The sequence below is a fragment of the Anser brachyrhynchus genome, assembly GCF_964034855.1.
Source record: "Anser brachyrhynchus genome assembly, chromosome: 1".
Classification (NCBI taxonomy): domain Eukaryota; kingdom Metazoa; phylum Chordata; class Aves; order Anseriformes; family Anatidae; genus Anser; species Anser brachyrhynchus.
Window position 1 is genome coordinate 155,906,123 of NC_137694.1, and position 17,102 is coordinate 155,923,224.

Genomic DNA, 17,102 nt, shown 5'->3' on the forward strand with positions numbered 1-17,102 from the left:
GGGGCTGTGCCAAACACTCCCAGCTGAGCACTGCAGGCTGTGGTTCAAAGAGAGCATTTTCCACTCCAAATGCTCCCAGTGGTGCTCCCAGCAGGGACAGACTGCAGAGCCTGGGTTGTATACTCCTACACAGGCTCAGCGCTGCACCTTTTCTCTCTGTCACCTGGAAATTCTCTCTCCAATAACACATTGGAGTTGACTGTTTTGTTACAACAAACTACTAAATGCTTCTCCTTAAAAACAAGTCAGGTTTATAAGGAACCCTGTCAAAACAAGCTCAGAATTAAGGTTGCTGCTTAAAGGACTGGTCCAGATTCATCGCACCTTATGGGCACGGAGCTACCTACCTTCTCTCTACTGCTTAAAGAGGAGTTAATTCCCTAATTCCTGCACCTCTGTTCAGGAGGATGAATCCAGGCCACTGAGCCCTCAACTACAGCAGCTCTGTGGTTCTGGCCAAACCCACTCCAAACCAGGAGTTCAGCCTCAGGAGCCCAGGGATGCTCCTGGATGCACCCTGACTGACCACAGCAGACACCAAGTGACCCAACTCAAGTTATTTGTGTGAATCTATGATGAGAAAGCTGCAAGGGGTGTAGATATTCGTCGCTTTGACAAATAGCGGTAGTCACAACACAGCACAGAGAAGAGAGCCAACGCCAACTGCCTCTGCCTTACCTTTCTTCGGACCTCTTCCTCTTCCTCAGTCCTGATGCACGACGGGTCATTTAGTAAAGGGCTGATCAAGGGAGATGACTGCTTGGCATCAGGGCTCAAGTTTGGAGATAATGACATGTTCACCACTGACGGTCCTCCTTGGGAATTGATGGAAAGCTCTGAAAGATGAGGGCTGCCAGTCAGAGAACCTGCTAAAAAAAAAGGTAAAAGAAATCAGTTAGGACAGGCTCTCTCTCTAAAGTACAAAAAAGTTACAACCCTAAGTTGCAGCCTGTGAAATTACACTACAAGACGCAGCCATCAGGGTCCTCAAACTAGTCCAAACGGACTTGGAAGTCAGAGGAGCTGCTTCCACTTGCATTAACCAAGGGACTGGAGTGTTCTCTTAGCTGATGAAACTGGCTGAAATTACTGTCTCTGTAAGGAAGGGGTCAGGGCATACATGACTAAACTGGAAGATTTACAGCTAAATGTTAAATTAATACCATTTTTTTCACCAACGTCATCCATTCTATTAAAGATTATAAATACAACAAGGGAGTCACCCTAGGAGTGCCATTCTTTCTAGCAAAGTAAAACTTCAGGGACTCAAATCAGTACTTCAGAGGGAGCTACAGGACACAGTTAGAACAAATTTATCTAGTGGAAGTCTAGAGAAAAAGAAACGACGACTTTCTACAGCAGTGTTGCTGCTAAGTAACACCAGGCAAATCTAACACAAAGGGAGGAAACTACTAGCTCCCCAATTGCTACACACAACACAAGTATGCATATTATACCTTGTAGGTCTTTCCATGCTCCTCTGATTGTTTGGGATGGAAATGCTAGCATTACATTTACACAAGAAAAGCAATATTTTTAATGCACAAAGCACAACAACTTTAGATTAGCACAGATATAAAGTCCCATTTAATTTTGGATGAAAAATATTAAAGAATTAGACAATTAATTATGCTTCCATGGATTCATATACACTACATTAAATATTACTGAAATTAGCATTTTGTGTTTTGGGAGGCAGCCAGACTGCACAAATAAGAGAGTTTGCCAAAAATGCCCACTGTTTTCCCGGTTGTCCCCTCCTCCAAACCTCTGAAAATCTAAATTTGTTTTAGAAGATGGATCTTTCATGTGGAAGAACATTTACAGTCTGTATGGTTTTGGCATCATACCTTAATATCCACCAAAAAAACCCAAACATGTGACAAGGTCTTGATTACCACAGCTAATAGGCTGTGTAGGATTAAAGGTAAAACATGTATCACCATGTATACTTAAGGTCAAATACATTGTACTGTCATGGGCTTATACCCTCCCTAGATTATGATAGGTAAGTGTTTCTGCTACTACAACACAGCTGAGACACTCCAGTAAACAGAGGCACCAATAAATATAATTAGGCCAGTAGTAAAACCTATTTATTTTCTGGAAGAGCTTAGATTTATTGCTAGAACATGAATGTTTTCCAATTCCAAACCAGTTCATGTTTATATTTCATTCCTTTGAAAAGAGAAATAAAAAAACAATACAGTTATCAGTTTACGTAATCACGACAGTTATGTAGCCTATTATAAATCAAAGTTCTGTATTATTACAGCTATCAAGAAAGGATTTACCAACAGTTTCGCACTAAATCAGCGTTCAGTGAAATCTGAGAGAATGCCACAGCTTGTTACACAAATGTCAATTTTATTGACACTAGCACACAACTGTATACAGTGTTTTCAAAAGAAATGGAATTCATCAGTAAGAAATAGTGAAACAGATTAATAGCAAGGTTGTAAGGTTAGAAGTTCTACACTCTACATTACAAAAGACATAAGAAAAGTGATACCAGCTCAAACGTGGAAACAAAGAAATTCTGGCACTATGCCTGTCATACGACAGCAAAGAAATGATTTGCACCTCTGTGAGAAGTTCACAGGCATTGTATTCTAGAAGTTAAATAGCACCTATCTGTGATAGATAGATATAGATAAATCAACATATCTACCTACCTATTTATGATCCTAGATCTAACTTTGTATGTACTGGAATTTTTATCAGTACAACTTCAGTTTTTCAAACTATAAAATATCAAATGGACAATGAATTAAAAAAGACTTCCTAATCCACACTTGGAAGACATGACTTGGGAAAAGTATTATAAAAATACCCAGAAAAAACTGTGCCTGGTGACTCACAGCGTTGTGTATGCACCCACTGATTACAGACTTGCACACCAATACATCACTGCCATTTGCAGAGCTATTTTGCAGCAAGTTAAAAATGCTACTTTCTATTTTTTGGTATTAACATGGACATGAGCAGTGACCAAATCTAAACACCACCACCTACAAGCAAGAGGCTAGACCCCATCTGCCAGCATGCTGAAAAACTCAAAATTGAAGTTAGATATAAGAAAGTGGCTATGCTGCAAAAGGGCCTCAAAATGCTGATACATTAGCACATTCTGGGGCCTAATTACAACCAGCACAGCCATAAAGACCACCACATTGAGTGTTGTTCAGGTAAAAGCGGAAAGCCAACTTGCTCTGCTGTAAGGAAGTCAATAAATCATGAAGGAATGAAAACTGAAGGTTTTCGCTCCACCGTCACCAATCAGGACATGTGTCATGCTGATGGGTCAAGGCAATGATGCAAGGTGACTTTCTGTTTTTCACAGAGGTGAGGACCAAATAACCTACATTAACCGAATGGTGTTCTCTCAGTGTTTCCTCTGACCTCCTGCCACAAAAGAGTACATTCATATAGGCTCTACTCATCAACTACATACTGCAGAATATAAACAGAAGAAGGAAGACCAATCTTATTTACAAGGTACTGAAATTCCTCACATCTTACCCCAAAGAATCCCTTATTATTAGCACATCAGCAAGTTATTAGCACATCAGCTGTCAGATGCCAAGTGGGATTGCATAGTGCACTGGAGGCCTAAAAGGTTTGCAGCTGCTAACATAGAATTGCCTTTACTTGTACTTCAAGTAATTTTTATTCAGATTCAGACTTGAACTGAGGGGTCATCCGACAGATATAATGGAGCTAGCCCTATACACCCAAACCAAAAGATGGGTACAAAAGGACGTTTATCTAACGATGGCTTGAGCACAAAAAAATCTGCAGAACAACTATGACATTTCACAAGGTCACAGAGCACGAAACTATGGGTTACCATCCTAGTTTTGGAAGTGTCTCAGATCAGCCCCCAACAACATAAAGGTTTCACGCGCTAAGCAAAATGAATTCAGTGGTTAAAATCAAAAGCTTACTAGACATACCTCTGTCAAAACACACATCACAGTTGCTTGTTGCAGTCTGGTGGTGGGAATGCATGGGAGCACTGGCAAGCTGCAGGTGCCCAGCAGGAGAGGGATAGGTTGGGCTCTGCGCTTGGCTGGCTGGCCGCGATCCATCCCACCAGCAGTATCTGCTTTGCTCTAGGCTCCCACCAAACTCAGACGTTAAGCCATAGGGACTGGTGCTGAGTTTGGTGCTTACAGACACTTGGGCTGGCTGAGCTATGCTGCTTTAAAATATGCCCAGTACAGGGCCGGGGGGAAGTCCATATTGCCTACTTTTCACCTGCTGAAGACAGTCCCTCCCAGAGGTCAATTCAAATCATAGGTGTGCTGAACTGTGTTCTGCCCCTTTCTTTGTTGACTGCATAGACAGCATAAGATGACCTGAAATCCCTAGTCAGAGGCTTTAACCTAAAAAGGCAAGGTTCGTCTCTTTGTGAGGAATAAAAATGGGGTCCAATATATCCTGAAGATACTCTTTCCTCATTTATTCCCTTTTTCCTGAAACTTCTGAGTAACAAGCTCATGCCATTTCGTGCTCTGCATCTACTTCAAATGAGACAATTCCCATCCCTACACGCTGTGTTTCAGCAGCAAGGAAGAGTACAGGAATGTTAAGCTATGCTCCTCCTCTGTGGAGTACCAAGAAGTGAAAATTACCCAATTATGGAAACATCAACCATTACTGAAAGTGACTGAAATTCTGCTGGAAAGCTTCATGTACTGCCACAGTCCTCATTCAAACTCATCTGTAAAGGGTTATATTCTCCTCAAGGTTTATAGGTTCATTGTTAGGAATTAACATACATTAAGAGCCAGCAAAGTGCCCTTCTCAGTACCTGGGATGTTGCAGGGCTCCTGGCTTATTCTCTCTTAGGCCTGCTCCACAGATACTTAAGTCAAGGGATGTTTTGCCAAGTACTGCAGGCTTTTGACATCCAGATCCCATTTACTCTGCTTTAAGGTCAGATGAGTGTTCTTTAAACTCCAGTCTGCTAGACGAAACCCCAAGCTGTTGCCCCTCGCCCTTGCATTACTGAGCGTACGAATATGAAGGCTCTTCAATAAGAAAGTATCAGCCTGAGCTGCCGCTGCTTTAGCCACCGTAAATCTAGCTTAATTTTCCATACTCACAGTGGTTGCATACCTCTAACTTCTACCTAAAAGTTTTGGTCAGAGAAAGACACATAATCCAAAATGGCATGGGGGAGTAGAGCTCCAGATGAAGTAGCAGGAGTTTTCCTATGTATTTTGCTGCTGACTAGAGTACTTCAGAGACTGGAGAAGAGTTTAAGGAGGGTGTCCATCTGTTCTCTTCCTGGCTGTGAACCAGGCACAGACACACTGCTGAGCTAACATAAGCAGGGGATGGGGATTCTCTGCTCTCCTTCAATGCAAGAATGTCCCCCCACTGACTTCCACAAAAACTGGAGGGGGACCAGTTCATCAGGCTGCCATCCTCTTCCCCAGAGAAAAAGCCGGAGTGCTGGATAGTTTGTTAGAATTAAATATCTTGAGAAGTGGTTATACATCAATCAGAAATTCATGTACAAACATCCCTGAATGCAGTGCTAAAGAATATGGGGAAGAACGGGAAGGAAAAACATCTCAGGAGCAGATGTGATTTCACAAATGAGCAAGAACCCTGCCTGGCATGAAGATGAACATGACAGGGAGAAAGGTTTGCTCTGAATTCACACCTTCAAAATGTGCATCCATGGCAAAAGTGGCATTGAGAGATTTGGGAGAATGGTGTACCTTCTCAATGAACCAATTTCTTCAGATTTAGGACAAAGCATTTGCCAGCAAATGGACAGAACAATTAAACCAGTGACAGTTTTACAGCAAAATACCAGTTAGAATGAGTAAAAGCCTTCAATACAGGTAAAAGTAAATTAAAAAAATAAAAAATTAATTCCATGCATACACAGTTAAATGGCTTGACATGCTTATATTCTCATTAAGCTTGGTGTAGGTTTAGTAGCCAGCAACCTCTCCAGTTGGTAAAGGTCCATGCTTTATTGGTATACTGCAGTATTAGACAGTGGTGAGTGTGAAATCAGACAGTAACTGCTGGTAGCTTACATCAGGGCATGCTCAAATCTTAAGGACAAAGAGTAAAATTTGCAGCCTGGGAAGAACACGGGGTGAGTGGGCATCAGACTTTTTTCTGGCCTTGATCTTTCCAGACAGAAGTAGAGAGACCTCTAGAAAAATTCCCTACTGTACCCAGGGTTAGGGTTAGTTTATTTTTGTTTGTCTTTAAATCAGCATGACTGCTACAGTAGAACTGAAAACGCTGTGGTACACGCAGCCCCCATGTAAGCTTATGCCGCAGGTACTGTCCATTTCCACAGGACATCTTCCCAAGACTGCAGTGATCCTGCTTACAGGCTACGGCAGGCGGACTCGGTCCCCGCTGAGTGCAGCCTTCATTAGGAAATGAAGGGCAATGCAATCGTGCTCAATGGAGCTGAAATGCCCTGGAAAAGAGACCTTCTTCCCCCCTCCCTCCGCTCTTCTGCTCCTCAACGTGCTGTGGTTCCGTAACTCGTAACTCACAGCCTGGGGGTGGAGGGGTTGTTTTCTCCAGATCTGAGGTGAGGAGTGCTCTATGAGACAGGATCACTGTAATAAGAGGAATTAGGTACTCCCAATACAAATAGGTATTTCTGCAGTAAAAAGGACATCGAGACAGCGCTCCAAACAATGCAAGGAACAGAAGATACACCATGCTTTGAGGATAAAGACAGAACATTGAAAAGGCTTTTTCTCCCAGAGAGGTACATGCTGACAAAACACTGCATACAATGAAACAAAAAATGTTTCTCTTTGAACGGTATTAAACAAATGACAAAAATGAGAATGAAGTCCCCAGCATTTTCAATTTTTAAAAATTAATTTGGGCTATTGAGACTTGCCAAAAAAATCTATGCATGTGCACACACAGAAATCAAGAAAGGGCTGGATAGGTGAAACACAGCCAAGCTTATGAACTTTTGTTAGTGGGTTCGGGTGAGTTTCTTAGCAGGAAAGGGGAAAAATAAGGAATTCAGCTACTCAGAGGTTTCAAGTGCCTCACAGAAAAGCAACAGGCATGAGCACTAACGTTCACTGAGCTAAACAGAGACCTACCTCTGATCTTGCTGTAAACCATCAAAGGCAACAGGACAACTGTTTTCTTCTCAAAACAAGATTTGCAACATCTTAAAGAAAGCTTCTAATCTAATTTTAACAAGCTGGAAAGCTCTTGAATCAGAAAGCATTCAATTTCCTTCAACCTCCCATGTTCAATCAGTGACAGCTATATCACTACTGGCTTTAGAGCTAATTTTTATCAGTAGGATCTGTGGATTTTTATGGTTCACAGGGGCCAAAACTGTACAAAAAAATCTTCAATAAAATTACACCTTAAAACTCTAATAATTCCATAGCAAACTAAGTATTTACCATCATGTCATGCAAATTTATGATCCTAAGGTCTTTACCTCTGTTTACTGTAATAACAACAACATTATTTACACTCATACTTGTGGAAAACATGCCTGTGAATACTCAGCTCAGCCAGGCACACAGGCTTTCCAGATTTCCTAACATTTAAAAGAAAGTGCTCACTGCATTTTATAACAAACAGAAAACAAGCATCCTGCTTATTCTACATTTGTGGACCACAGAAGTAGAACAGAATACAAAATACTCTAAGGAACTGCTACATGCCACCGAAACTAGACTTTTTATTCAAATTATGCCTTTGATTTTTACGCAAAGTTTCGTACTTTAAAATACCAATGGCACTGCACAGCCTGACTGTAGGGAAGAACACAGAAGATGGTTTTGTTCAGGATCCACATGTTGCACAAGAGCTGTTTCCCTTATAAATAAGTAAATACCATACACACCCTTGTCTAGGCATAATTCAGCAACTTGACAAATTACTGAAATAGAATAAGAAAGACTGTGTTCATTTTAATGTCCTGGAATTTATATTTCCTTCCTTTCCAGAACCTGACAGCACTGGCAAGAATTTTCCCTAGTGTAGCTTGACTGAAGCAAGTCAGCAGCCACCCACATTCGAGAAAACTTACACAACAGTGTCATCTTTGGGACCTCCAGATGGTAACACTGTGCATCAGCCACTTGCAGTCAGAAACCCCCAAATCGTCATCATCAAGTAGGAGATACCAACAAGCAGTTGGGTATCTGACAAAAGGAGCGGTCTCCTACCGCTCGTCTTTGATAGCAGCTAACAAAGGAAAGGCATATATATTAAGAGTTGTTCCCAAATTCCCAAGTTCTCTCATATGCTTAGGGTCTTTCTTATCTGGTATGGAGAACAGGAGTGACCCCCTAAATGGAGAGGAAAGAGAAGGGCTAAAAAGTACGGAAGGTGCCTTAAGAAACTACATCATTCAGAGCGATGTATGTTATTGGAAAACTGAAAAGGGCTTTGGCTTCCTTCACTTTATGCATGCCTGAACACAGAACCTCCTTCCTTCACACTCACTGTGCTTTCCAGCTGCTGACAACCATGCTCCTGAACAAGGTCTACAAGGTCTTTGGTCTACATCTTCGTCCACAAAGGTAAGCAACACCCAACTGCAACTACTTCGCGTGGAAGTTGGGAAAAACTCGGACTGTTAATTTGCTCCTCATCATTAGAAGTTAAATTGCTGCAATTAAAATTTCATTCTAAAGTCACCTCTGACAGCAGTCTAATGCCTCATTATGACAAATGCGACTAGTTAAACAAACATGGTATTTGACACAATTTATAGGCCAGACATCCTTACTTGTGTTGAAGAACTGTTCCAGAAATAGCCACGCTTCATGCTAATTGCATATAAATCATATTGATGAGATCTGAATCACTCTTTTTCAATATTCAAAATCAGGTCTGTTTCGTCCCTTCAACTATCTGACACAATTCCCACTCTCTGAGCAGGACCTTAAGAAAATACTGGGGCTTGAAACTCAGGAAAATACTGGAAAACATGGTATTCCAAAGGGAACTGTAAATAAATGAGGCTAGACATTTTTAATGCATGTAAAATATTCCCTATTCTTCTCCTTCCCTTTGTCTTCTCATCCCTGAAATTCCCCAGAAGAAACTTCCAGTTGACTATGGAGGCTCTGCATGTTGGTGTGTTTATCATGGGACAGAAAAAGAGAGAATTTGAAACATCTCTGCTTCTAAGTGAAGAAAAGAAGGAGCCATAAAGAGGTTTTAGATCCCTCTACCCCATTTTCCACTTGGCCTTCTCCAGTCTCCACCAAGTAATTGCATGTACAGATAGGGAGGCCAGACAGGAACGTCTGGCATGAAAGCAACTGCTTCAGAAGGAATACGGCTGCTTCAACTAATGAAAGCTGCTCCACAAACATCTGTGCAAACAGAAACCAGTCACACAAATATTCAGGGGGAGAAAACGGGTCCTGAAGCAGTCTAGTCTAATGATATGAGCCCCATTTAGGGAACTAATTCACAAAAGATTATTTTTTCACCCTTCACTGGGTTCTAATGATTATGTTCAGCATTGCCAAGGCTGCTTGAGAAAATCCTGTCTAATTTTGCCTGCCCTTTAGAGTTAACCTGGTAGATTGATTTCATATTTCAAATTAGCAACATGCAACTCCTTCATTATGACCATTCATCTACTTTATAGCTGATCTCAGCTCCATATAACTCCATATGTACTGTACATGCAAATTAGCAAACTTAAAAATGTTCAGTTACTCAGTGTTTTTCATAGACAGAAAATTCTCTTACAGTATTTCTTTGATATAATTTGCATTTAGCATGCACTACGATGGTTAATGGGATGGTACGTGTTAGGCAGGCCTATGAGGTATGGGTGATTAGAGACAATGGTAGTACCAGGCATAAATCATCCTCAGAGAACACTCTTTCTCTCTCATGCATAAGGAATATTTTCACTAGGGGATATAGACTTAAACCCAAAACAGTACAGTCTAGGCTACTCAGGTAGCAATTATTCAAAATTATACCTACAAAATCCTGTGTAGATCCTGGCTCCCACATCAATTTGCCGCTATTACATTTTCCCTAAACCTAGCCAAATTTTTCTAAATTTTATATCCCAGGTCACTGAGGTAAGCCAGGAAAGACAGATATGAAAAGAAACTCCAGAAGTTCCCAAGAGGACACAGAATGTTTGAGCTGCTGGTGGGATGGAGATAACCTACAATCGTCTGACACAACTTTTCTCATTCATTGTAGCAGAAGACTGAATGTGGTCAACTACTTGGAAGAACAAATAAAGAATCAGGGTGCCTTGTATCCATAGGCTAAATTGCTAGCTACATCTGCACGTTATTTTGGGACAACCCCCTGCTTTTGCAGCTAGACTCCATATTCACCCAAATACATGGACATAGTTGGTTCAGCAGTCCTGGACAGGCTAACCAAAGGCTTCCTCCACATCCTTTGGAAGGACAGGGGATGGGTAGCTCAGGACTACTCATTCAGAGTAGATGCAGTTGCTAGGTCTTGCTGATTCAGCTCCCTCGTTTGTAGCAACTGCCTAAGGATATCTGGACACTTATGAGTGTGGGATTTAAAAGTTAATTCTTCTGAATACGAAATTTAGAATGGTAAATCAACAGTACCAATATTAGCACTCCAGAATCTACTGGAATTGACAGAAGAATTAAATCTACTGCTTGGCTTCCAAATACCTCTTTTAGAATTGAGACACAGGTGTGCTTAGACCACTGTCATTGACCAGGATGTGCATAATTATCAATGCCTGCAAGGGTTAACCTGAGCTGATAGGCTCCTCTTCTGATGTGTCTTTTGTGAAGTAGAACAAGAGTTCCCCCATCTCATCTGCAGTCTTGCCCCAAAGGCTTCTGTTCTTTACTCTAAGGTCCTTCTGCCTTTGTCCCACCGAAACAAACTTCCAGATGCATTCTGAGGAACCTGATCCTATGTGAAAATGTCAATTTAAAACTCTTCTCTTGCTTACCATTCTTGGCAAACACCCAAGATATGAACCACATGTCTGGGAGAAGAATTTGGCCCACAGACTGTTTTTAATTAAATGCTTGTCTAATGATATTAAACTGAACTTCAGTGACATAAGAATGTTGCAAAATGTTTAATCCTAAATTAAATTATTTCCTATGGAATTTACAAACTTTATTCCTTCAAACTGGAAAAATTCCACATGTCAAAATGACAAACCCTTAAACATTTAAAATTGAAAAAATGCCAGATGACAGTAAATAGTTGCAGAAAAATCCTCATGATTCATTTTTGAGGATAGTATTCAAAAGGAAAAAATAAAAAGCTGTTGAGATACTTTATTAGCAACTAAGCTATCTCTAGCTACTAGCAGATTTAATTTTACAAGAATTATAAATCCATTACCTTTGTAGGCATGTGAGAGAAGAAAAGCAGGCCAGAAAACAGTATTTGAAAGGACGCAAAAAAGTAAACATCACTTATAAAATTTGATATTCACTTAAATCCAAACATTATGAAATCTATTCACTTTTCAGTGAAGTACCAGAAACAAGATCGCAAATCCTTTTGTTGCAAACCCATTGCTTGAGCTCTAATTTTACTGGCTAACAAAGCAATTAATGCATGTGTCCAGATTGCTATTACTTTACTGTATAATACAACTGCTGGTTCTTTTGCTGTACATGCAGCAAAAAAATCAACAGGAGACTCATGCACATACTCCCCATGCTCACACTATCTGTTAATGAAGGCTTCAACTATCTACATATCTTCTAAAATATTGCAAAGTTCAAGGCAATTATTTTACAGCTATCCTAAATCCAAAACACCTTCTGTTAGAATAATATACAAGCAAGCTTTCCCGTAATTATCAATCTCCCTGTTTCTAGAGTCATGCTTTTAACTACAGGAATAAAGGACCGTGTTCCTTGTCACCGAAATATCACTGTCTAAAAAGATGCTTTAAAATAATTCCTGGTCAAAAATGAGGTACCTAATCTTTAAAAACGACCATACTAAAGTAGATGAGCAGATTAAAAGTTACATTTACACAGATATATTTTACGGCAAAAAAGTAAAGCAAGACAAGCCTAAACTACTGTAGGTATCTTTTTAAATATCCTTCACTCAGATTCAACTCTATTAAAATGTGCATAGACCAAGGCATTAGAAAAATTAAAAAGACTTTGTATTTTATTATTTTCTTAAAAATGATCTTGAAAATTTTATACTGTCTAGATTTACAAAGTCCTGTAACTTGTTCATCAGTACTTATGTGGGTGGATCCACCACTGCTGCATTCGTGTACAGCACGATGCAGATCGCTGCAAGTGACCTGCAGTTCTGTAAGCGCTGTTCATCACTTAACACGCTCAGCTTTAATTCCCTTCCCCCACAAGAACAATATATAAAAGTTAAAAGTAAGGCCAGTGTTAAAGAGCACATCTTGCCTCCCAGCTCTAATAACTGCAGGATACTTTCCATACAGGAGACCTTTCCTTTGCTTTTTTTTTTTATAATTAACTCAGAGAAACTAAAATCAGATTTTTTTTAGAATACAGCCTTAATTCTCAATACTTTTAGCTTGTGAAAAGAAGTTTACACAGAATTAGTCCCCCTGACTTTTTGCACGTATGCCAAAACCTTGCTACTCTACGTACACTACTGAAAACAACCAGCCTGGACCACAGCTAGTCCCATCATTCTTTGTGTCAGGGAATGAAAAATTTATGAGGTGGCGCTATTAAAAGAATAGCCTATGACAGATTAATTGGATCTTGTACAGATAAAGATTTTTCATGATCAAAGCAAAAAAAAATTTAATTAAAAAAAAATAATCAAACAGCCACCATCTCCAACCACCCCACCAAAAATCACCCACAACAGAACTTTGATGTCTCTGTGAATAATACCACTGAAAGAATGAGGGGAAAAAAGACAAACCAACTCTCCTGCAATTAATCTTTATACCACAATGATAAAGGGTAGAAAGGATTGCCTGGCAAATAATACTCATACCACTCATAATTAGAGCTGTTGCAATCTATTTTTTTTTTAACTTGAATTTTATCTTTGATCTTGTTCTCCTTCTTGCTTAAGGAGGAGTTTGGAGTTTCAAAATCTCCATCACCAAATCAGCCTGTGAAAATAGCAATTTGTTTTTTATTCACTGAATAAAGAGCCAATAGAGTCATTGTTCCTGCACAGATGACTAATTTGTATCTTCAGCTCATCAGTTAAGATTATAAAATGGGTTATGAGGATGAGTAGACTAAACACATTCTTGCTATGAAAAGATTTGCCACCATTTTTCAAGATTTCAACAATCCTTGGTCTTGAATACCAAGCTGCCTGCATTTGGCTGTAAGTTTATTTTTTTCCCCTAACTCTACTGAGGCACTCTTAAGTAGCTCTCCTTATATAGGAGAGGAAAAAAAAAATGTACTAGACATACAAAAGAGCACAACGTACCTACGTAATCTCATTTTTGTTTGTTTTGTCAAAATAACTAGTCAAGTGTCAAAGAAGCTACAATATATACCTAAAATATGACTTCATACAGGTTGAGTGTATAAAGCCTTACAAAGGTACCTAAATCAGTAATGATTTTCCTCTCCTCTTGCCTTTCAGAGCAGATAAATTACTGTTAAGATTCACTGAAACTTATCCTTACTGTATTCCCAGCACCCCTTCCCTCTGGCTGGTTTGTATACAGGTAACATTTGAAATAGCCCATGCTCTGAGTTTATTACCAGCCACTCTTCACGAGCCCCACGGTACCCACTGGTCCTCCCTCCCTCGCTCCCTAGCAGCTGAAGACCTGCACACCATCTTCATCACTGAGGCCAACAGAAACGTCCTCCTCCACCTCCTCGTCAAGCTGAAGGCTTCCAAAGGAATATTTATTTCTGGGCATGGGAGAGGAACTCAGCACAATGGGATTTCCAAACACCAGGGGGTGAGTGAAGGGGTTAATGATCTCTGAGTCAGAATCACTAGATTCTGTCCCACTGCTGGTGGAGCCCTCCATCATCTGGATCGCAGCCATGTGATCCATCACGCCGCTGGCATGCAGCGACTGCATGACTGGGCTCTGCTTTGACTGTCCCCCTGCTGGCATACCATTGGCCATCATTTTGCCTTCTGGAGAAGATATCTTAGTCACCCCGCCTCCTTTACAATGCCTCTCTGATCTGTATTCCTGCCCAGGGGTTGAGGATATCTGGCTCAAGATAAACGGGTCTGTAGCTGACTTATTGCAGAGATTTAGGATTTTCTGTGCATGAGGCCGCTGTGAACTTGGAGAATATCTGCCATACCCGTGGCAGCTACTGGCATGGCTGTCCTCCTCCCCAGTTCTTGCCCTGCAGTCATGCCCATTTTCTGAGACATAACCCTGAGAGCCAGTTCTGCTCAGGCTCATGTTAGGGCTTGATCCTTTGCTACTGGGAGGCAATGGAGTGGCCAGTGGACTACGGCTCCCTGGCCCTCTAAACATTTCGTCAACCAGTGAGCTGTGCCTTGGCATCCTGGGGCTTCCCCCAGAGTAGAAGGAGAGATTAGGTGGGTTGTCATCAAGGTACTCTTCAGAGAGATACTGGGAAGACTTTATAGAGGCTGAGGAATCCCTATATCTACTTCTATTAAGATTTTCACCTCTATAGTGAATATAGGCACCACTGGTCAAATCACCCTCATAATTGTCATTTGTTTGGGAATATGACCGGGTTATTTGTCCTCTGAGGAGATCATACTCGCTATCTACATCACTGCAGTCAATGAAAGGAATGGAGGTGCTGCTGCCATGAGCAGCCCTGGAAGCTGGACCTGTGCTTGGTTGCTGTGACTGAGGTCTGTTCTGCTGCATCCTGTCCTTAGAGGCCTCCTCTTCTTCCTCCACAGTTGACACCACTGCTCCATCCACCTTTCTACCTTCTTTTGGGCTCTTCTTCAAGGAAGGGCTCTTGTGCTGTCCAGTATCTTCTGTTGAAGCTTTCAATTCCTTTCCTTGCCGGCAGCTCTGCACTGCTGCAGCATCATTGTCGTCTCCATAGGCAAAGCTAGAGCTCTGGAAAGATAAAGAAGGAAGGCAAGGGGTAGAGAAAGGGAAGAGGTTTGGGAGGGGAGGGATAGGGAGGGAAGGGAGCCAGAGGGAAAGGGCTATGTGTAATTATGCACCACAATTTTGCAATACATCTTGCAGCAACATACGAATCTCTTGAAAGCAGAAGAGGTAACCCAAGATTCAAAATGAATTAGAAGAAAAAAAAGAGGTCTCTGATCCTGAAGAACAGATGATGGGGGAAAATACGTAAGCTGAGCAAGGGAAGAGAAGGGAGACAAAACGCAGCAATATGTAAAAAGGGGGATTTGAGGTGTTTCTGCACCCTACAGCAGCCACTGATACTCCAAGAACATCAACCTGTTCACACTACTCTGAGAAGCTGGAGGGACAGAAAAGATTAACATGTAAGACAAATTCTGCACGGCCTACTTCCATATACTGAAAAAGCTCTAAGGGACATGCGTGGGCTTTTGGAGACCATGCATTCAGCTCCTGGAGCATACCTGCCACTGGTTTGGGGGCTGGCTTTTCTGCAAATAGAAATATGCCAGTATCTGACCAATAGTTATGCTCCGTCTACCTGAGCTTGTCTTAGCAATATTAAAATACCAAAAGATATTTGGCATGGGCTGAATTTATAGGATTTTCAGGAATGAAAGGGTCTGTGAATATCAAAAGGAAGCAATGCAAGGAATGTAAAGTGCAAGTAACATTCTTGAATATATTAACTTAGTAGCTTGCACCTGGCATTTACCTGCTCTACTTCATCTAAAGTTATGTGCTAAAAGGTTCATCTCCACAAACACAGACGAGTTCAGAGAAACGTTGGTAAGTGGGAGGTAATAACCCCAATAATCTACTCAGAGAAATGGAGCTCCTCTGGGGACCGTCCTGGCAGAGCCATCACTCCATGGCTGGGTGTGCCTGGGGACACCCTTACTAGAGGGATCCGTATTACGTAAGTATTTTCCGCTAGTGGACTTTCATCCTGATCAGCCAGGGTGGAATATGATGAGGCTGCTGGTATTACCTGTGTTTGTGTGAGTGTCGTTTTCTGTTTGTTTTCACCTATATGGCTGGCTGCATGTATACATGTGTGTGCATATATATGTATATATAGTACATGTGTGTTTGTTTGGGCGTCTATTGTAAATACACGCTCAGCCTTACTACTAGCTGGACCTGGGAACATGCAGCTGCTGCAGCCTTGCCTCTATTGGGCTACCGGATTTGTAAATGCCAAACACATAACTACTATTAACATAAGACAAACACGCTTGGTATCTACCTGAGATAATGGCTTAAAAGGTCAAAGCTGCATTTTCTCCAAGGAAATAATTCATCTCATTCCTTGTTAATACAACAAAATATTTTGTCATTGGCAGCCAAGACTCCTCAGTGAAGGAAAAGAATTAAACTTTTCCTAAATGCAATTACCGGCAACAACCTGGGACCCCAGCAGTAACGCTGTGGACTGCAGTTTTTCAGGTGGTCATTAGTACAGCTCAGACAAGCTCACCATTTACGCTTGTCTTGCTGTCTGGAAACAACTCTGTTCCACAGTGGAAATTAACATATTCCATCTGAAGAACCTAAACACCTGGGGCTCCTGAGCTCCCACTTAAGTGGCAACTGAGCAGAAACCTATGTTCCTAGAGTTTCGAAACACCAATCTGTGGTGGGTAATGTAACAAGAAATATTTAAAAGGCACGATGAAGGGTTTCGTCAACATCACTGACTTGTTTTGGCACCTCTGTATGCTGTTCTGAAGGCTGTGTTGCCAGACTCCTGATGGAACTAATCTTGCTGTGCTTCCTGGAGATAAAAGGAAAATCACAGTAAGAAGCCATTTCAGTTTTCCCACAAAGAAGAATCAAAACACATGCCTCCTTGAAAACAAAAACTTTGAATAGTGGCTTTCATAAGAGTTTGCTCCAAAACAGATGCTCCTTTCTGTAATGTTTAAACATGCTATGTGTTGGAAACATACCACTGTAAGAAAAGGGAGAGGCACTGAAGCAGAAGTGGTCTATCACTAGAACATGAGTCATTAGCTCATTAGCAATAAACTGT

The 17,102-nt window shown here is 41.1% G+C and overlaps 1 protein-coding gene across 12 annotated transcripts in view; it reads right to left on the reverse strand.

Moving 5' to 3' along the window:
* Positions 1–17,102, reverse strand: part of FARP1 (FERM, ARH/RhoGEF and pleckstrin domain protein 1) — a 215,822-nt gene that overhangs the window by 39,187 nt on the left and 159,533 nt on the right. For 7 of the 12 annotated variants that reach the window (XM_080575916.1, XM_080575918.1, XM_080575917.1 and 4 more), the window contains 3 exons: positions 16,769–16,844; positions 14,791–15,031; positions 679–869 (listed from right to left, as the gene is read on the reverse strand). In XM_080575916.1, coding sequence (XP_080432042.1) covers positions 679–869; positions 14,791–15,031; positions 16,769–16,844 — 508 coding nt within the window. The remainder of the gene's footprint in view (positions 1–678; positions 870–14,790; positions 15,032–16,768; positions 16,845–17,102) is intronic. The other 5 variants (XM_080575909.1, XM_080575913.1, XM_080575919.1 and 2 more) reach the window with 3 other exon arrangements.